Source organism: Aplidium turbinatum, chromosome 4 (assembly GCF_918807975.1).
Source record: "Aplidium turbinatum chromosome 4, kaAplTurb1.1, whole genome shotgun sequence".
Classification (NCBI taxonomy): Eukaryota; Metazoa; Chordata; class Ascidiacea; order Aplousobranchia; family Polyclinidae; genus Aplidium; species Aplidium turbinatum.
The window spans coordinates 41,934,166-41,956,601 of NC_137475.1; the positions used below are offsets into that span (position 1 = coordinate 41,934,166).

At 34.1% G+C, this 22,436-nt stretch overlaps 1 protein-coding gene across 1 annotated transcript in view; it reads left to right on the top strand.

The window, feature by feature from the left end:
* Nucleotides 1–10,155, top strand: part of LOC145768761 (solute carrier family 23 member 2-like) — a 28,995-nt gene extending 18,840 nt beyond the window's left edge. The window contains exons 11-12 of the mRNA XM_082580347.1: nucleotides 9,258–9,381; nucleotides 9,818–10,155. Coding sequence (XP_082436473.1) covers nucleotides 9,258–9,381; nucleotides 9,818–9,941 — 248 coding nt within the window. The 3' untranslated portion in view covers nucleotides 9,942–10,155. The remainder of the gene's footprint in view (nucleotides 1–9,257; nucleotides 9,382–9,817) is intronic.
* The last annotated feature ends 12,281 nt before the right edge of the window (nucleotides 10,156–22,436 follow it).

A 22,436-nucleotide genomic window follows, 5' to 3' on the forward strand; every position in this document is an offset into this window, starting at 1 on the left:
TAATCTTACAGTACATCTGCTTTAATTTTTTCCAAACACCTCTTCTTTGGTATTTCTCTGATCATATTGGATCAAAACTTAATAAGTTTACCAACTAGTTTTTCTATCTTTACATATCCATCGTATTTTACCACCACTCGTATGTTTTTTCACAGATATTAATCCAAAGGTAAAAATTTAATTTTGTGTAACATTTTCAAAATAACCTCAAACGATTATTTAAGACATGTATAAAATATCATAAAATTATCTTTCAACCTAAAACAAGAAAAAAAAATGTATATCTATGCAATACTTTTCACTAAACACAGATGCAAAATTGTTAAATCACTCAGTTTTGATGATCACTGTCTGTTACACAATAACAATCTATCTTTTGCTTATTTAATATGATTAGGTTATGCTAACTGCAAGCTATCAAACAAATTCTAAGACAATGTAAAACTTTCACCAAAGCGCATTTGTCAAGAAAAACTAGAATATACTATATAGAAAAATACTTTATATATTATATATAATTTTTATAGGTATAATATGGTATATATATAATAAGAATATAATAGAAAGATATAATTTTATAGGATAATCTAGTTATAATATGTTTTTCTGCAAATACGCTTTGGTGAAAGTTTTACATTGTCTTAGAATTTGTTTGATAGCTTGCAGTTAGCATAACCTAATCATATTAAATAAGCAAAAGATAGATTGTTATTGTGTAACAGACAGTGATCATCAAAACTGAGTGATTTAACAATTTTGCATCTGTGTTTAGTGAAAAGTATTGCATAGATATACATTTTTTTTTTCTTGTTTTAGGTTGAAAGATAATTTTATGATATTTTATACATGTCTTAAATAATCGTTTGAGGTTATTTTGAAAATGTTACACAAAATTAAATTTTTACCTTTGGATTAATATCTGTGAAAAAACATACGAGTGGTGGTAAAATACGATGGATATGTAAAGATAGAAAAACTAGTTGGTAAACTTATTAAGTTTTGATCCAATATGATCAGAGAAATACCAAAGAAGAGGTCTTTGGAAAAAATTAAAGCAGATGTACTGTAAGATTAAGTGAAGATAAAAAGGATGAATCTACTGTTTGGAAGTAAAAGCTAGTACAAAGTGTATACGTTAGTATTATATAGACTAACCACAAACCAGTGTATTCTAAGTGAGATAAGGTAATAAAGATGAAACACCAGGAACATGTGACCAAAAGACAGTTCAAAAGGAACCAAACAATAAATTTAGATGTAGGAACAAGATAAAAGAGTTAAATGAAACATGGAAATTTTTACTAAAATATGGAAACAATTAAAATATACGGTCCTCACAAGCAATCTGTTTGAGATGAGGATAAGCATAAAAGCGGAAAATTGTTCAAATAACATATTTTTAAGAATTAAACATTACACAACATACGACAAAAGAAAGTCTGAGGAACTGATTCGATGGTAAATGGTGAAAAGACAATAGAAATAGTTCCGGATAATGATAAACAAATCTTTACTTAATGGGTCTGTAGAATAAATTGGTGTTATTGGTTTGCAGTTGTTAAAAGTAATCATCACGCGTAAATGCTATGGTACCATGTAACAAGTAGAGTGTTCAAGTAACTTTCTTATGTTTAAACATAAGTTGGTGGTAAACAAACCGGTAAAGTCGATTACAGACCAAACAATTATTAAAATCTACGAACACAAAGTTTTTTGATGTTGTGAAACAAAATTATTGCAACTGGTTTGGTTCGTGGTTGATATACGTGGGTCATTTAATAAAGCATCATCATGTGTTTTCAAGCATATTTTCATCAAAACCGGTTTAGACCTGTTCAAAAGTTACCATGAAATGTATCATATTGCTTGATTTTTGTTTAGATCATACAAAACACTTAAAGTTGCACAAAAGGCTGAGATATTAACAAAAATTTACCAAGCAATAACACAGTGAAATGAAAAAAAAAAAAATCGTACCTTACATCATGTAAATAAATAAACATTTACCGAAAACTAAAATAAAACCTTAATTGCCACAAAATCAATTTGAAACGATATTGTGATCGATTTAAAATAAACTGCTAATTTCATATAAATCGTGTTCAGACTTGTTTAAAAAAAAGGGTTATGTCGATTCTAAACGAATGGATGGCGTTATATGGTTGGAAATAATTAATACTTTTGGTATTTCTGTATACAAACAAGTAAAATGTTATCGTAATATTTGTTTAACATTGGTTTAGTTTCAAAATTGACATTTTGTAGGCACAAACTTATCGCAAATCACGAAGGTTACACCATTCTAAGTTGAGTTTCTTTATTTATGAGCCATTTTTATTATAAGTAAACTCATGATAAGTAGATTGTAGCTAGAACACACGTAAAAACCTAATAAGTTGTTGCAAAAGTGTTGCCAAAACCTGATTGTTTGTCAGAAAGTAGTAAAATAGATCAAAGGCAAAGAGATTTTTCATCTATTTATGTTGAAATCTAAGCAAACAAAAGGTGACTCATTGGAAATTTTTAGATTTCTATGTTTTTATGTAAAAAAGGAATCTTGTTATGACCGAGAAAAAATACAACCGTGTGTGTACAAGCAACTGAAGTGATGTTAAGAAACAAAATAAATCGAATTATGCGTTAAAAAATAACCCAAAATCAAAATACTATATGTGGGATTCGACCCCATGCGGACGCTAGTTCATTCATTTGGTTCTTAAGATCAACACCTTAACTTAGTACTCAGCACGCATGACCCACCTAAGGTCTGTTTTAAACAACATAAAACAGTTTCTTGTAATGTTATTTAAAAATGTTTTGACTATGATATCACAAAGACGTTTAAGCCATACTTCGACTGTGAAAACTCGTGATCATTAAATTATGTGCTATAGCAGGAGCCTAAGCTATTCAAACCGGAGGTGTTAGCAGTTTAGAGGGTGTCATCCAATTAAGGGAAGTGATTAAGTTGTATGATACACTTCGTTAGGCGAATTTGATAGGACTTAAGGAAATATGGGTTCGTTTTTATACAAATCAATCAGTGTAACACATAAATTTTGTAGTTTGGATGCAATACAAGACAATGTATCAGGACAGGTATAAAATAGTTTTCGTTTCCAAGACCTGCTTGTGTGCTTTCACTCAGCAATGAGTTGAAGTGAAAAAATTTAGTTGTGGATTAATACTCATAGAAAGTTGTTGGTTTAAACATACCCTACCTCACTGAAATTAGGTTATAAGTAGATGTGGAAAAATCATTACATAAAGTTAGAGGCATACAGAACGTGCAAAACAATGGGTTACTAGAAAACATCTTTCAATGTGATAAAACAGTTTAGTATATCTGTTAGAGGTTACATATTAGGTTAGATATAATTACAAAACAGTTTAAGCACTGAGCTATATAAAACTGAAGAACCCTAACGAAACAGCAACCTGTTATGAAAGTTCATAAAACAACATTGATTAGTTACTTATGCAAGTCAACAAGGAAACTAAAGTGAATCTTAAGCTATAAATAAAGTGAATTTTGTGTTATAAACTTATCAACTATCAACCCTTGAATGGTAAATTTACGTCAATACTACAAAATTTTTACCCGTCAAAGCATTTCATCAAAACAATGCAACTTCGTGACTTCCTCTGTTTCTTAAACAATCTTGTACAGTGGTTCTGGAGTTTGCAAAATGCAACGCATATGTAGCCTACCAATAATACGCTTTTTAATAAAACAGCATTAAAACTGATTTATGCTATACAATTTACCACGATTCAAAAAATATTGTGTTGTTACTTCAAAACAGTAAGTTATAGGTAATCATTATCTTTAGAGATGAATTGTACTTATGGAATAGGAAGAATATACATAAGTGATCTCTAAATCGCTAAGAATGAATGTGAAATTAAATTTCAGTTGTAGCAGGTAGACAATATAAATCACTTTAAGTAATATGCTTCATAAAACTACCAGTATAAAATTTTTAGCATCTACAAAGAAAACCATGCGTGTGTTTAACAAAAATAACAGGGGTTGAAAATGTGAAAAAAAATACTTGTGACCATAGTATAAACAAGATACTAAACCTTTTTACAAATGTAAGCGTGGGATCGATCATGGATCCAAATAAAACCTTCAGAACCGAATGGAGGTGAAACCCTAAGTAAACAGTATTGTCATTTAAAAGTCTCATGTGACACATCCAAAGTGTTTTATGATTATTAGATAAAGATTATAAAAATAATATAAGAGTTTGCAAATCATAAGTGGGCTTTAAGTTGCTGGAAATACGCTTAAGGTTGCTGAAAGTAAGCTTATGGTTGCTGGAAATACCTCATCTTTAAAAAAAAAGAATAAATAAGCAGATTTACTATACTTGAGAAAAATAAAAAATTATTTCAACAAACTGTAAACTAAAAGTTTTTGCTCTAAAAACATTGACACGATAAAAATTATAAGAAATTGAAAATGTTAGTTCTGTAACTTACAAAACTGAAAAAAAATAATTTTAATAAATCATAAAGTTTTCATTGCAAAAACCAAAAAACTAAAAAAAAAATACTTTTAACAAACTACAAACTTTTAAGTTCCATAATTTAAAACTAAAAACAAAATTATTTCAACAAACTGTAAACTAAAACTTTTTAAAACATTAGCACGAAAAAAATTTTTTTAAGAAATTAAAAATGTTAGTTCTGCAACTTACAAAACTGAAAAAATAATTTTAATAAATCAGAAAGTTTTATTCTAATAACATACATACGAAAAATTATTTTAAATAAAAAAAAAAAATAGTTAAGTTTTGTTTTACAAACTAAAAAGTAGTTTTGACAAATCGAAAACTAAAAAGTTTTATTCTAACAACATACACACGAAAGATTTATCACAAACATAACTTTTATTAAACTGAAAAATACTTTTAACAAACTACAAACTTTTAATTGCACAAACCAACAACCAAAAATATTTTTAACAAACTACAAACTTTCAGTTTGTATGATTGATAAATCAAAAAAAAAAAAACATTAACTAACGAGGTGCAAACTTTATGTTCCATAATTTACAACTGAAAATTAGTTTTAACAAACGTTTAAGTTCCATAATTTACAACTTGAAGAATAGTTTTAACAAACTACAAACTTATAAGTTCCATAACTTACAAACTGAACATAAAAAAATAGTTTTAACAAATTGTAATCTGAAAGTTTACCTCTGAAAACATACACATGAAAAATTATGTTAAGTCACAAACTTAAGTTTTCTTTTACAAACTTAAAAAATATTTTCAACAAATTGAAATTTTATTTTTACAAGCTTAAGAAACTACAACAAAATATCACAAGTTTCTGTTGCATAATTTGTAACGTTGACATCTGTGTTTGGAGGTTTGTTTGTGTGTTTTTATCAGCAGGTGTCATTACGTGTTGCAAAATTTGAGCTCTCATTCTGCAGGTTTGTATTTTTTCATGCTTGTCTTATAAATTTGTGATGTAGAGTGTGCTAGGTTTGTTAATTTTTTTTCAGTCCTCCGATTGTAGAAGTATATGTTGCAACAATTTGTTCTATAGCTGTTCATTTGGGTGTTCTCATTGTATAAAAGAAATGTTGATTGTTTAGCTGGTATTAGCATCATCTAAAATAAAAATGTAAAATTTATTCCTGCATGATAAACCTAAAGTTATATTGTTTTAACCAAGCCATTATTCTTACAATCTTTAAGCGATACTATATCAACAAAAATAATTTCCAGATTAGTTACATTTATCAAAATTACTATCAATGATAACCTAAAACCACTGTTTTAGCGAAACGTAGACCTAAAGAAATAAAGGTTTACCAAAACCAACATAAACCGAAACGAAGATTAACCAAAATGGAGATGCCAAAATGCATTATTATTAAGCTTTTGAACAAGACATAGATTATAATATATATAACTAACTAATAAGCGACTAAGCACCCCTTTGACCATTTACTTTACAATAAACTAAAAGCAAGCCACTGATTAAAAGAATCAAAGTATAACGAAATTAACTAATCCATACAAGCCAAAAAACAGTGCAACCTCATTGATTTACCGAAATAACAGATTCACCTAGAACAAAACCCAGCATTTGGAAAGATCTGGAATCGAGCCAATAGACCTATCCACCAGAATCAATAGTGAAAACTCTATTCCTGCAAGCAAACAGCTTTACGAAAAACATGGCTACACCCAAACCGACAAAAATTAACAAAACTTTAATAAAATAAACTTAATTAAATCCTACATATTAACAAAACATACAGACACATACAGAACATATACAAAGCATATACATACAGACAGTTTGCTAACTTACACGCGATCAGCCCGCACGACATATTGTACGAGAAGAAAAACAAACATACGTTGACATATGTTATTTAAATCGTCATGCTTTATATGCCTAAAATCAAAAGATCTGCAGTTTAAATCAACAACACTACATTAGTTAATATTTTGTGAGATTGATATTTTTATGTTGGTTGAGCAAGAAGCATAAATAACGTTAATAAACCTTTATGACCTTCAAGTACATTTTGGTATATTTAGGACTTGTATTGTAGACAATTATGAACACCTACAAGATTCAAACGATTACGCGATTAAAGCATTCAATGTGCAGCATCATGAAACAGAAGCGATGACACAAAGGTATCCTGTAACGTTAAATAACCGCAAACATAGGTTGTTTCCTTGCTTTTAAAAAAAAAATGTAATTAAGCTCTGTAAAAGGTTACAAGCAGATTTAACATCTAATTGAAATCAACTTGGGGCTATGTTTCAGCTTTAATTATTCCATATCCAACTCAATATTAAACTTTGCTAACATATTTCAGTACAAATTATTACATCTAAACTTTACTAACATACTCTGATAATCTAACAACACAAGAAAAACTGGATAATGTTAACTGGCTAAGAGTGCATTGCACCAGCTGGTTGCTAGGCTTTTCTGAACATATCATTAAACAGGAAGCAGGCTGAGTTCGTACATCCACAGCAAGAAAATGTTAATATGTACAGTATAGGTTGATATAGCATATTAAACCTTTATGATTTTCCAATATACTTTAGGAACATTTAAGACTTATGTTTATATGAAAAAAAAAAGATTGTTTTAATGTGAAAAAATTAAAACGTGTGTTTGAACTACAAACCAACAACTAAGCTAAGAATAAGTCACATTAAATCACAAGCAGAATTAATTAAGTATTGATAAGGTACTTTAAACTAAACATTATCATAATATTATAAATTTAAGTTATTATTATCTTGAAATTAAATTTATATGTTAATTCAAATGTCAAGTTTAAACTGTATAATTATTCATAAAAAAATTCCCCTTAAAAAATCCCCTATAAAATTTTGATCAAACCGGAAACCGACCGGAAATACGTAATATCCTGCTCTCTAGCGCCAGCGAAAAATAGCGCCACCGGAAACTGTTTGGGGGTTCTGGCAATCCTCTCCCACTACTTGGATGGTCATTTTGTTTTTGTTTGGATGCGAAACGTACATAAAACAAAAACGTACAGTGTGCATCCAATGAGAGAGTGCGAAAGACCGTAGCCCTGAAGGCGTAGGAGGTCGTCAAATCTGCACTCTCTCTCATTCAAACAGTTACGAAATGTAAAGTAAAATGTCTAATATACGAAAGGAAAATGTCAAGTATGCGTTTTTAAATAGCAAAAAAGATACCATTAGTAGCCTATAACTAAAATTTTCTAAATGTCGCATTTGTTTCATTTTTTACTTTCCTCTTCACGAAGACGACATACGTTATCACAACATTAGCAGACAGTGACAGATGAGAAAATAACATTTGTTCAAAATACTAGTAGTAAACCTGATAGCAAAAATCTGCAAATGTGATAAATATGGCCGTTTTTAGAGATGAGGCTACTATGTTTTACATAACTTTACACTACACTTTCAACTCGCATCAAACTACATAGAGTTATACAATAGATTGAGTTTCGCTTTCAGCAGCATGGTCGTTGCTTATAACTTCACAATGTAGATGTAGATATTAACGACCTGTTAGCATCAGGCTAAAAACAAGTCGTTAATATCTACATTGTGAAATACATAGAATTAGTTTTCAGGAATCTGACTGCTTTTGTCAATCTATCGTTAGACGGAAAGAAAGTGGTAGGTCACGACTTACTAGAAGTAGGTCTACGGTAAAAACCGCACGTTTGGAAACTTTTAGGTAAAGTGATAAATCCAAATTTGATTCATTTGCTTGTCGGGTCTAAACTCAACGTTTGATCACTGACCTCTAACTTGAACGAAAAATGCAAATCACCACTACCGAAAGTGGCAGACTCTCACCGATTGCGTAGTTATAAATTCTGCTTCAGCTTGACATCATAGGCCAAATAGACCAACTAGAAAGTGGTAGGCGGTTCGTCCGCCCTGTTAGCTCAGTAGTTACGCGCCCGGCTCAAGATCACTCGACGCAAGTTGGACTCTCGGGGTGTGCCTTGAGTAACGCATTTCAGGACTGTTCTCCATTCAGTGGCACCCAGTGAATGAAATAATTCCCCGGCAACAACACTCCAACAATCGGAAAACTTCACACTGCCGATCTCGGAAACCGGCCCTGTGTCAAGAGCTTCTACAAGTACGCGAAATTACCAAGAATGACATATCAAGGCTTTGTGGGTCCGAGGATAAAGATTCAAAAGCAAGCAACCGATTCACACCTGAAGGAGTTTAGTAGCTAACTTTAACTGAAATTAAGCTAACACAAATCAAAATGAACTATTTTACAATAGTTGATTATTCAATATTCATGCCATAAGCCGAAGTCAGAACTAGCGATTTTACGAGTCCAGATTAATACTTTTGGTGGCTTGCAAATGAAGTTCATAAATTAAGTCAACTTTAAAATACAGAACTCGAAGTTCAAACCAAGTGCGACACCACACGGTGTAGAAAAAATATTTTTTTTTGGCTAGGTGATGCGAAGATCTGTTTAAAGTTTGGAAAGAAGTTAATACGACTTTCACGGAATATTATTTTCGGTGAAAGTCAAATCAAAATCTATCAATTAAATTGAAACCTTAAGCCTCTATACACACGTCAGCTACCACATAAAAAACAATGAAAATTTTCAGAAAATGTTAACCTACTTATGGAAAAGTATCGATTTTTGGCTGATTCTTTGCCAGTATACGAGCTTTACCAATGCAACATTTTACGACATGACTCCTTTCATACTTTCAGGTACCAAGGAAGAAAGAGGTTTCGAAAAATGGGCGCGTAGTCAAAAAACCGGTTTCGACAACTCATCGGATGCAAAAGAGCACGAAAAAACTTGCTACAATCTTCCATTTTCGATCAACTTCAGGTGCATATATATGAGTGGTCCCGTGCTCTGAGAGTGTTGAGAAATGAGAAGATAATATTGAGGTTATCTCATTGTCGTCAGTTTGCGGCGTTACCGCGTTAGTGAGAGCAGGGTGGCCAGTTTTTTTCTTTCAGCTATTTTTTCTTTAGAAACAATAACCGTAGTCTAGTAAATAAGTGGGATTTTATTTGGTAACTGAGCGATTGTCTGATGGCCGAGAGCCTGGATTAGATAGATAGAAGGGAAAGAATATGGTTTCTTTAGAAGTCACTTATTCTTTTTTTCAAAACCACTTTTATATTTGCATGTGTTGTTTTTGCCGTGGTAGTCAAAAATAAAAACAAACTGAACTGTCCTACACTATGAACGTCTTTTTTTTGTATTTTTATAAAAAAATTAAAATATCACAATAACGCTTGATGGGTTTAAATCCCAGATTTGCCAATTACATTCCTTTCCTTCCCGACTACGAAGAACCAAGTTCTTTAAATGAAGAAAACAACAAGAACGAAGAAGACGTAGAAACGCAAATCCACTTTTTGAAGGAACAAACTGAGTGAACTTAAACACGATATACGGCGCGACGTCCACGGGTACAGTTCCGCTTTCATCACAAGTATTGCCATGGATTAGCTGCAGTAGGAAGTTACATTTCTACCTGAATAGGCAACTATGTGACAATGATTCACATAAACTTGCTACAAGTTGTACGAAGCCACATGCAACGCAATATTACATTGTACACAAGCCAGTATTTACCTCCATTTATGTGAAAATAAAGTTTCAAAATTAAAGGTGTTCTCTCTATGTTTTAAATTGCAGAACTGTTATTGAAGTTGCAGTATAAAGGCAGTTCGAAACATAAATAATTCAAATTTAGGAAATATTTTGATTCCCATTTTGCAAAAAAAAATCCTGAATTTTAATTTTTGTTTTGCTTTGCCTAAAGAAGGATGGATTTTGTCGGGTTTGGTTGAGTTATTTCCTAACTTGCAAAACAATAATCATAATGCTTGTTTTTATATAGCAATGTATCCATCGCAAAATGCGTTACTCCTCAGCGCTTTGCAAAGCAGACAGTGTCAAGGCAACCGTATAGAGGCGCAACTGAGTACATTATTACCCGAGTCCATTCCATTGCTCAGTGCCAAGCAGGAATTAGGTTCAGTACCATTTTTAAAAAGTCTTTGTTATGACCAGACAGGGTATCGAACACATGCCTATGGATTCAGAGGCAGACGCACTAACCACCAAGCCATCGAGCCAAAAATGACGGATTTTGCTATCTACCGGTGCCGTTGTGGTAGACAGAACAAACAGACATCGTCTGGATTCATCGTTTTTTAAACGAAGCGGTGTTACTGTGATTTTGAAGAATTTGATTGGTGATAGGCTACAAACCTTGAAGATTGCGAGTAGAAAGTTGCACATAGCTCGAAGCTGCAGGTTTTTCGTCTGACTCTCTTCAAGAGCTAATGTGAGAATAAAATAAACCAAATGTGGTCAAGAGAGTTCCATTTGAATATGTTGCTTTTGATGATCCTATGGTTTTAGTAAACTAGTAACTAATTTTGATGTAGGCCTACCGGTAATTTGCTCTGCTTGGCTTTCGGCTTTTCGCTTGGCATTGAGCTCTTTTTGTGGTATTAATAGCATTTATTGTTTAAATGTGGTGAAGTATTCATAGTAGAAGAAAAGCGAAATGTACATTTGGATAGAAGATAGGCTAGATCATTTGTTAAATTGAAATCTTCTGATTCGCCAAATTTACACTTTGTTTTTCTACTGCTATAAATACTTCACCGCATTTAGATTTATTTTATTTTGACGTCAGCTCCTGAATAGAGTCAGAGGAACACCTGCAGCTTCCTTCTACGTGCAATCTTCTAGCCACAATTTACCTTGATTTTGTCCAGGTTTTGAAAAGTCTTTCCCGTCTCATATGCTCCAAGCGTAGGACGATAGGCTACCGGCTGTCTGGGCTGATGTGTTGCCTGAGATGAAATTTGAAAATAAAGGCCAATATTCGTTATACAAACCGGCTTTTGGCTTAACGTGACTAGAAAAAATCTTGCAATACGATTTTCAGCATATAATAAGCTTAACCATGGTTCAGCAGCATCGGATGTCATAATAACGTAATACAACGGTGATTACTTCCGTCCTTCAATCAGATAGAAGAGACGCGTTCCCTCAGGAAAAGGGATATTCAAAGCAATTTGCAATCGAAATTCGATCAATGATATTCATTCAAAAACATATTTAAATTCTGATTGGTTATGACCCAATATGCATCTCAATCAAGTAAAAACAATCGAGAGCTGTAAACTCGGTCGATATTTGTCCACGACCTAAGTCCGCAAGATAGCCTATTGGCAACTTTAACTTCTATAACTAGTAAATAAAAGCAGCCAGGTTCGGAAACTTGTAGGCCTATAATCCATTGCTAAAGCTTTCGTCGAGTCGCTAGTTAGTTTTCGAAATGGCTGATAGACGGTTTGCAATAGACAATTTTATTCAAGTTGCTGTTTTATTCAAGTTGCTGTTTTTACATCGCGACAATATCAACGCCAACAATTTTTGAACGGCGCCAGACATTCGGAACCGGTGATACGACTGTGACGTTAACATGCATTGTCAGTTGTTGCCTACATTGCTGAGAGCACAAGAGCATTTTCTGGATGGCCATGACAATTCAACGCTTTACGCGTTTTCTTGTTTCTTTCACAGCGCACACTTGAACGCGGTAGTGTTCTGTTTCCAAGCATGAATTTTTGTAGCCTATGTTGAGCTTTGGTAACTTACAATAATTCCCATTCAAAGTATTCTCAAAAAATTTTAAAAAAATAATCTTTTGATCCATAATTGGGCTTCTCTCTTGCACCAGCTTGACTGAGCGTGCAGTTGTTCTCTAATACGTTAAATTGTCTACCAGTTTTTTTGCACATCAAAATATTCTAATCGCTTTTTTGTGTAACTCGGGCGATTCTATTGTGAGTAGGGGACATCCATTCCAAATGAAATTTCTACTGCCATTGTTCTTGAATGTACAGAATTGAATATTGATTTTTAAGTTTACGCTTCAATTACATGATCAGTTTGTATGCAAGTATTACCTTTTTTCTGCACGGTTTTCAGAAGGTGTTGAAGCAATAGAAATAAAAAAAAAGTTTAAATATTCACGAGTAAGCAAAAAAAACTTAACAGAGATAAATTGAGAAATCATGACATTTCATTTTCAAGCTCAATTCAAAGCAATCGCAAAAGCACATTGCGCGGGCGCATTCCTTTTTTGTTATGTTGCACCTTTAGTGGCTGGCTGGATTAACTGGAGAGCTTTTTTGCTTTCCGAGAGCTTTCCAGTGCGGAGAAAAGCACCAACAGAATTCATGGACTTAAACCCAAGTTACGTCGATTCTTTGTTGAAGCACTGTATTTAGACATCAAAGTAACCACTTGTTGTGAATCAAGGCAAGCTTCTCGTGATGTTCAGCAGACGTGATTTACAGTGGAGATTAGCAAAGATAACAGAATGTATGACTCAGCTTGCGTGAACACCCTTTGGCCACTGTTTTCTTCCGTGTTCTCCCTCGCAACTGAGAATTTGGATTACCTGAAGACCCTCCAGAGTAACTGAGTTAATCCATATGTAGGTAAATTTTAATTTGACTCAGTAACCAGCTTTCTATGCGTAGGTCGAATGGACAAAGTCATAATATGTGACTGTCCATCACTTTGAAAGTTTTTCGAATTGTGTTTGAAAGAAATGCATTATGTCAGATTAAATTATAGGACAAAAGGAAATCTCCGAGCATCATGACGCTGAATGACGTAATAGGGGCTAGACTGTAAATCTTCATGTGTTTGTGTTGTTGAAAACCTTTTCAATTTGTATATGTTTAAATGTCGAACGAATATTTGTCTTACATAGGTTTAGAAATTCTTTGTTGTTGTATTATTTTTTACTCATGTTTCCACAAAATTTAGTCCCCAATAAGTAGTTGTTGCGTCACAGACTCTGAAAAAGTAAGGTTTTCTTTGATAACTCTACTGTGGCCTGCTCTCGGAGTCAGAGGAGTACAGGTAGTATTTTCACAAACTAAACAGCTTGTCAAAAACATTTTCTCTACGAGCGCAGTCGACTTTGATTTGCCATTGTGCTAACTCGTAACAGCAGCCACTTTTGATAAGCGATTACTGGTCGTTTAATTTGTTTATAATATTTATTATAATATTAAAATATTCTCGATCTCTTGCTCCATAGCTTTCAGGTCACACTGGAAACTATGGAGCAAGAGATCGAGAATCCCATTACAGTTGCGACTAAGATTGTACAACGCGTACTGCATCCCAATTATGATCTACAACTGTAATAGCTGGTCTGTTACCAAAGGAAGTCTTGAAAGATCGGATGCCTGTCATCGAAGACATTTACGTGTCATAACTGGTCATACTTGGCCAAACAGTCTTATCTCGAACAAAAATCTCTACAAAATATGCAACAGTGAACCATTGTCTTGCAAGATCTCCACCACGAGATGGAACATGTTTGGACACATTCTGAGACTTCACCAGGACTCACCTCCCCAGAAAGCCCTTGAATTTGCAATAATTGGCAGCAAAAAGTACCAAGGCCGAACCGGACGTCACCGTACCAATTTATTACAACTGCTGAGATCTGACATCAGAAAAGCTGGCCTGGGATCCCTGCTCAGCACACCACATCTCCATCGATTGCAAAACATCGCAAAGGACAAATCAGAATGGAGATCCTATCAACCTTGTTGAAAGACTGATCGAAGCCAGCGGATGCCAAACGATTTGGCTACACTGGCGGCGGAGACAGTTACAATAATAATAATAATAATAATATTTATTGCGTCACCACATCATAACCTAATTTGTTGTTACTGCTACAAGTAAGAAAGAACACAATCGGTACGTATCCAAAAACTTTTAAGAGGACATGACCGGGAATCGAATCCAGGCCTATCAGGAACAAACAACATACCAACTTGTCCGCCACCAAGTCGTTTCGCCTTTGAAAAGAAGCCTGACAAAAACATCATCAACAATCGTTTTTGCTACTCAGACGTAAAATGACGCTATTTCAATCAATGTTAAGCTTTGGCGCAATTGACCTACTTTCATCCAGGGTGGGTTTTTGCAACTAATTGTTTTGTAAAAACTTAACGTTTATAGACGTTGAATATTGACATCAATAATCGCATGGTTGTCTGACCCTTCCAGCTTCTGGAATCTTTCTCATGTTAAATTCTGTTTCATGTCAACGATGAAGGATAATGACAGAAAAGTCACCCTGACCACATTAAGAAACCAATGACTACTACTACGTTCAGTCGGGGTTCAGCTAGTAAAAAAGTTATTTTTGCATTGAATGAGCGTTCATGACAGGTGGAATCGATGTAAAAAAAACTAATTTTCTGGGGTGCCCAAAAAGAGTCGTGAATATACACTTTCTATGTGAGTTGGTGAGAAGAGAAAAACAATTTTATTCATCACCACAGTAGCCATCCATTAAACTCGGAAGTTTTTGTCAAATTAATCGATTGGTGTCACGTTAATGTATCGTAAGACAACGTTGAGTGATTGCAACTAGTCTGAAGCATGATGATGTCATTCAAAGAAAACAGACGAGCACCAAACAAAAGTTGATGAATTTTTCACTTTTTTGACTCAAATAAAGATTAAAAAGCAAAAGCGTCTACATCCCACCTCGACCATCATGATTTGTGTTAAAGATGTGCCTTGGTTTATTGTTTCATTGTGGCAACTTGTAAAGTTGATGGAATGCGGATGAGATGAAAATAATAAGACAACTCCTTACCAAGGAAACCTACAACTCAGTTCATTCAATAATTTTCTCCAATCACTCATGATGGTGATAAAATATCTGGTACCAAACAATTTCAAAGTGTTAGGTGAAGATGGATGAACAATTGCACATTGAAAACAACCGGGAGCTATCAGTAACGTAAGCACAACGTTTACAAATGTTGTCGCAATGATCTAGTGTCAAAAACATTCGCTTTCGTATTTGTAGACCAACAGACGGCTTTTTAAACACTGTAACATTTCTCGTGGTGATGAAATGAAAACAAAACTAGACATCGATTGCAAAGTAGCATTTTTTATCTCAACATTTCGCAAGTTGGAGGGAGATAATGTTGAATTGAACTTTGCTTGTGCGCAGAAAACATAGGCAGAAAATTTGACGAAAAGAGGTGAAAAACATCCAACATAATGATGGGTATGCATCTTCTGAATGGAGTAGCAAACGAAATATTCTTGAGGAATGTGAAATCGCCTGCTTCTGAAGCAGATGGTTGCATTCTGTTTATTATTTCACATGTGATATTGAGCACACTTGTGAAAGTTTTGAACAAACATTCAGAGAGTCAAATCCGTCATTTTTACATTGATGCAATGCCTGCAGACATTGTAAAAATGACGGATTTTGCTGTCTGTGCAACAACTGTTTTTCGCCGCTACCACTCATCAGCGGATAAGACGTTCGCTTTTTAATCATGCAATCCTGGTTCGACTCCCCCGCTCACCTCTACCTACACTAGGGCGTAATATATGGGGTGGGAGCAGTTGCTGAAGGAGAGGCGTCCGAGAGAAAGGAGCTGGCCACCCTACTTTCGTTAGTGTCGATGGCTTAGTATAATGAGAACCTCATCTTCTCATCCCCAGATGCTTGGATCAAGCATGGGGCTCACCTACAGGCTACACCTCATCAAATTTGTTCTCATTCATCAAAATTAATTGAGCAAGCAACAGTTGACAAATGTCGCCACTAAAACAAAATTATTTCACAGATTTCTTGATTCTTACTCGCACTGTAGGCTATGTCCTCCGCAAAATCATGTTTGACACGCCGAGATAATTTTTTCTTGAAACAAGTTTATATTTACCACTTGCTCGCTCAGGATTGAACATCATTTCACTGCGGTCAAGCATTCGCTGGTTAGAGGTAAAACTTGGAGTTTATTGACATTCAATTACATTTGTATTTTCACTTTATTTTTAAAGGTATATCCCATGTACAACTGAAGAGTCCATGTACCCTACTATATAGATGTCCAATTGTCCATGGCATATCCAATTTTTTTTTTTCAGATAACTTAAGTTTTGAAACTTCCGATATAGTTTCAAAAATGTTTTGTGCTTTTTCTTTGTTTAAACATTAGGGTTTTGAAAAATATGAGAGTAGCTGTTTTTTTTCCGCTTTTTATACTTTTAAATCTTGAAAAAATGATTTAGGAGCAAAATGTTTTTGTTTGTTTGTTGTAACATTCTGAGTTAGTAAAAGCATAAACTCTCGGCCATAAAGACTTAAAACAAAAATAATGAGATGGCCAGCAATCTATTGTTCTTTTGCATTGTAAAAAAGAAGCAATGCATTACTGACTGGAAAAGAAGAATGCAAAATGATTATTTTATGGTTGATGCACACAGCAAGTGAAACTGGGTCATGGACAATTATTAGCGAACGACAAGCCTTTCAAAGTTTACAACTGTCTTAAACCCTATCGTAAATATTTAACTTGAATTTACCAACCGATTTCTTCTATCATGTCAGCTGGCTTTGCTTGCAAGTTAACAAGAAGGACAAAAACTAGTGGTTTACTTTTTTGGTAACGCACCTTACACGAAGATTGGCTACACAAATGCAGGCAGCATGTAAAGATGAATGGCTACTAGGCTACTGTTTTCCCCAGATGACACAATAGGTTTTAACATATTCAAATCTTGAAAAACAAAGATAATTTGATTCCGAAGATTTTAGTCAGACTGTTAATTTTTCAAAAAGTAAAAGAATCTCAGAAAGTGTCGGTCAAACACTAGCAGTTAGCGGTAATCAAAATCTGCAAATGTGACAAATCAGGCCGCATGATAGTAGTAATAATGCAGCGCATCAAACACAGTGTGTTTTAATGCAGATTGTTGATTAGTTTTGTATTACCAAAGATCGATACACAAGAGAATAATGTTCTCAGCAATTTTTCAAACTGACAACCTTACAGCCAGGGCATGCTAATATAACCGTAAATAGTCAACAATCGTTATAAGACAGGCCAGATGGTGTCGTGATTGCTCGACATATGTGACGATGAAAGACAACAATATCATCGTTTTCATAAACACTCACAAAAAGTAAAATTTAGGCTTCCACAATTAAAGTTCTTTCTTACTAGAAAAAAAAATGTTCAGACAAATAATTATAGTTTTTCTATTTTTGACTTGACTCCTGTTATAGATAAAATGGATAGATATCAGCTGTTTGGATTCAAGGTGTTTTTACGCTACTTTGTTGTGAGATATTTTTATGTAGCCTATGCTTGTATTTTTGTGGCATCTTTTGACTTTAGTTCCACCACATCTATCACAATGCTGTATCGCTGCCAACAAATTGGTTATTTTCATCTTTTGAGTCTTAAAAGGGACCGGTGTACTCAAAAGAATTTATTCAAAGTAAAAAAAGTTTAAAAATAAATAAACTTTCACTGTAACCAATAAACGTTTCAGCAATCGCAATGCTCTTCAACAAAACAAGTAAAGTGACTCATTCTTCCAATTTCCCACTGCGATATTTTTGTCAAGAAAATAGATTTCCAATACCACCCGTTGTTTGGGAGAAGAAAGCAACGCTGCTTAGATTGTCCCACGTCTGGTTTTAGGTCAAGCCAGTTCTGGCATCACGCTGCGAAGGAGAGACACTCGCTGCTCGTCTACGTCGATGAAATGAATAGGCGAGTGCAACAACTAGAAAGATTTGTGACAGCGTTGCTGGCAGAGCAAGGATAGAAAAGGTCAGACGGTTCATCGTTAAGAAGAACAGGATAGATGCATGGGTTGTAAAATATTTCCTGAAATCATGTAAAGAAAAAGTGAACGAAGCAGTCAGATTTTTATACTGGGGTACTCTGAACAAGTATGGAGTCTCAAAGGATTCAATCCTGCATAGCCTACTGTAGCTACTCCAACGCGGGGTATTTTTCCATTTTGTGACGCGGTTCATTTTATATCAAGGCAGAACATGCAAATCAAAGACAGTTTTACAAATCTTTAAAAATTGTTTTTTTCAAGATCAGCTGCAAATCTGTTAGATTTTGCCAAAATTATGTTTGTATCTGTAAATCTTGAACTGTTTTTTTGTAATTGAACTTAGAAAGCGCATCGAAGATCGTCAAGTTAATTAGTTAGTTAGTTTATCTTTTTCTGTTTCGAAATTGGTTATTCTTGTTAGTGACGTAATGACTAGGCCTACATATTGATTGACATATCTAATCAGTCTTCAGCCATCCTACTGTAGAAAGAAAGTGAGAATTTACACATTTACTAAAGATTCTATGTAAGGTAATTTTAGTTCTATAGGGAACATTGGTTCAGAAAATAGGGTATAAAAAAGATTTATTAGGTTAAAAGCTACAAGACCCGGTTTGTTTAGTAACTGTCAATTTTAGCTTACGCTTAAAATTGCTTGATAGATTAGAAACTAGTTACTTTCCCAAACAATTATTACTACTCTAGCGACTAAGAGCTTTTGAAAGTGCAGGCACGACTATTTTTGCCTTGCTGTTGTCACCCACTGTGATACACATCGCCGTCGGTATCTTGTGTCAACTACTTGCTTAATGTAAGTAAATGCTTTGTAAAGGTAAATAGCGCAACAAAACGCTTAAACCTTTTACAATTGTTTCAAAACTAATAAAAAGCTTTGTTAAAAAAACTCTGTTTTTTTACTTTGATACTAGACGTTATGTTGATGTAAAAATCTTGGTGAAACTGTTGACAGAGTGATGGTACTTTTAAATGTTTTGTCTTTTCATTCAAAATCTGTCTGTTTTGTTCGCGCCAACGCATTAGTGAGATTGGAAGTCCTTGATAAGGGATTTGATTACCCTAACTAGCAGGTAATATGAGTTCTTGTTTAAATTTTACAATGCTTAAGTGAAAAGTATCGTTTTGTCTTCCATTGGTGTCAATATAGTGTTGAAAAGTCAGGTCTTGATTTCCCTGTGAAGAAACTACCCATCGTTTTACTGGCTGACTAAAAGTTAAGCAATGAATACTGAAAAGTTTGGGTATTCACCAGGACAATTATCGTTTCTAGCACAAGTTGCAAACGTTCAACTGATGAAAGTGAAAGTAAAAGCAACAACAAACAGGTTGATTTATTGCTTTACTGACTTTTTGATTCGCTCTAAGGATGCGCATTGTCGTGGTGCGCGAAACGTCAGTGAAGCAATAAATCAACCTGTTTGTTGTTGCTTTTACGTTCACTTTCATCAAATGAACATCACAACTAGTGCTAGAAACTAGCTCAGCAATGGACATAAAAAAAAATGAAAGTAAATATGTTCATAAAAGCTTAGTTTGATGAATTTAATTTACAGCTGGCCTGAGCCATTTATGCAGTAACGAAAGTATATTGCAGAATAAATATCACAATATAGTGATGAAGAGCCTAAGAGCAAACGAAAACGGCGTTTTGTCTATTCACTTAGCTCTGCAAAACCACACGAAGTAATAATAATGTTATGATTTTATTTATTGTCGCTCTACAACTGCTAAGGTCTATTAGCGACAGGGCTCATTTTTAATTTTATATCAGATTTACGATGTCATCACATTATTATCCAACTTGACCCGGACCTGGAATCGATCTCAGATCTACCAGCACCCAAACCGAAAACGAAACCACTCGCCCACTGAGCTGATACCACACGAAGTGGAATCGCCAATAAGTGGTGGACAGATGCCTGGTGGGACAGTCGTTAAACTTTAGCTACATTTCAAAATAAACAGCTAAATTTCACTTTCATTGAATCCAATCAACACTTCACAAGACTGTCAACCATTTTTGTTGTTTGATTGACTAATAGAATTTGAATATTAGTATTTGGTTCACTATACTCTATTTGTAATACTATAGGCTTATATATTTATTTCTTTTTGTCGCAATTAAGTCCGCATGGACACGTTCGGTTATCTTGAGCAGCGTATCTTTCATTTGAGAATTTACTTTTTGACATTTCCTCTCTTTTTTGCAATGATGAAAGCGATATGCCACGAGTGCACTTCATATCCTTGACTTCATATACCGACTGTGGATTGTTCACAGACGTTTAATCAACGTAAAATGGCAGATTTTTAATTTTCTAGCCAACAAAGCATATTTTCTTCATTGACTCAACGTTCGCAAATGTTGAATCTATGAAATCGACTTCTGTTTGGCAGTCAGAGTTAATGATGTGAAACATATCTGTATCATAGACGGCATAATCCGCCATTTTTACATTGATTCAACGTCTGCAGAATTTCCGTCAATGTAAAAATGAACGATTTTGCTGTCTGGGATGTTATTTTGGAAAGTTGCTGCAAGTGAGTGCGTAGACTTATTTGAGTTTCTACTGTTGTTAAAATCTTCGTTTAGTTTTGCCACCAACTCGCAAATCTCATGCTTGAATAAATCATGTCGCTTTTACAAAAACATCACAGTCATGTCATTCTGTGTCAAATCACGCGGTAACAATCTTCCACCAAATAAACGCGAAGTCATTCGAGTAGTGTTACCTTGGTGTCAGATTTATCAGCTTCTCATGAAAGAGTTTTATGTTGTTGAAAATCACGTTTACCGATGCCTGAACCACGCTTGACAAGCAAAAAAGTATCAGTTAACCATCTGATATTTTCTCCACAGCTTGCTTCGTCCCATCAGAAGCGTTTTTCCAAGTGGTTGCATGCATTGTATTTGAATGATCTCAACCGAAATACTTGTATTGTTTTCACACCCAACCGAAGTGGCGTTTAATTCTAATTAACAAAGTGATAAAGTTGACAAAGTAGCTTTTTCGGACTAGCCCCCCAGATATTATGTGGGAACGTAATCTAACACTTGTGAGAGTTGCCGATTGATCGATGAGCGTCAAAATACAAAAAGTCCCGCACAATACCATCTGTCATCCTAATGCAACTAACTGTAATTTAAAAGTGAGTAAATTAAAATCGTGGTATTGTCATAGGGCAACTCTGCCTTTGCTTTTTAGTTGCTTCAAAATATATTTGAAGATGAACATTTGATATTTATTCAAGAAAAGGCCTATTACAATGACTGTTAAAAAAATATTTTTTGCGCCAAAAATAAATCAAATAACGAGTCGTGTGCCAAAACAAAGCAAAATAATTTAGAAGTATCCGTGAAACATTTCTGTAAACCAAAAAGCGATCAAAATGTAATATTTTAAATTCAATACCGTACCAAGCGAAGACAACCGTTCTGTTTTACTCTTTTTTTAATCGGAAGTGTTAAGATACTTACAATGTAGATCCGATTAAAGCTTTGCTCCTTTGCTGCAATACTCTTTCTTGTCTGTGTCTTTCAGGAGCAGTAGAATGCGACAGTTAGCGTGAATGAAAAAAAATTTATTGGCTGCAGTGTAGACAATGTGTTCAATTTAGTTTAGTAGGTCAATTTTTCTTTTAAATCTACCGACAGAATTGTATTTTCTTCAAATCAACACCAAAGTACGCGTTTGGACTTAAAATCTTTATTTGCAATGCGATTTATGCCTCTTCGCTTTCTCTTCATGTCAGTAGGGCTGCAAATCACGTTATGGGTCAATAATTCTTGAGGTCGGTGTCATGAAATTGAAAACCCTAAATCTACTCAACTTGATCAATATTAAAAATTTTCTCCAGTTCACGACTTCACGCAATGACAATTACTGCGTTGTTGCAGCTGGTATACTCTGCATAAAATCAAGCAAAATGGAATTAATGTTACGAGCTACAGAGAAAATAATTTTATTCAAAAAATAAAATAAGAACCGCAATTTAAATCTGGGCTTCTACATTGTTTTTATGACGAATGGAAAATAATGCAGCAGAAACATAAGAATAAAAGGTGTGAATTGTGCCTAAAATGCCTATGCCTAATTTAAAAAAAATTTGCAAGACATTTCCACACTGCCATTCCTCAGGAATGATTCCTGCATCGTTTTCACAATGTTTCAAATAAAGCAACG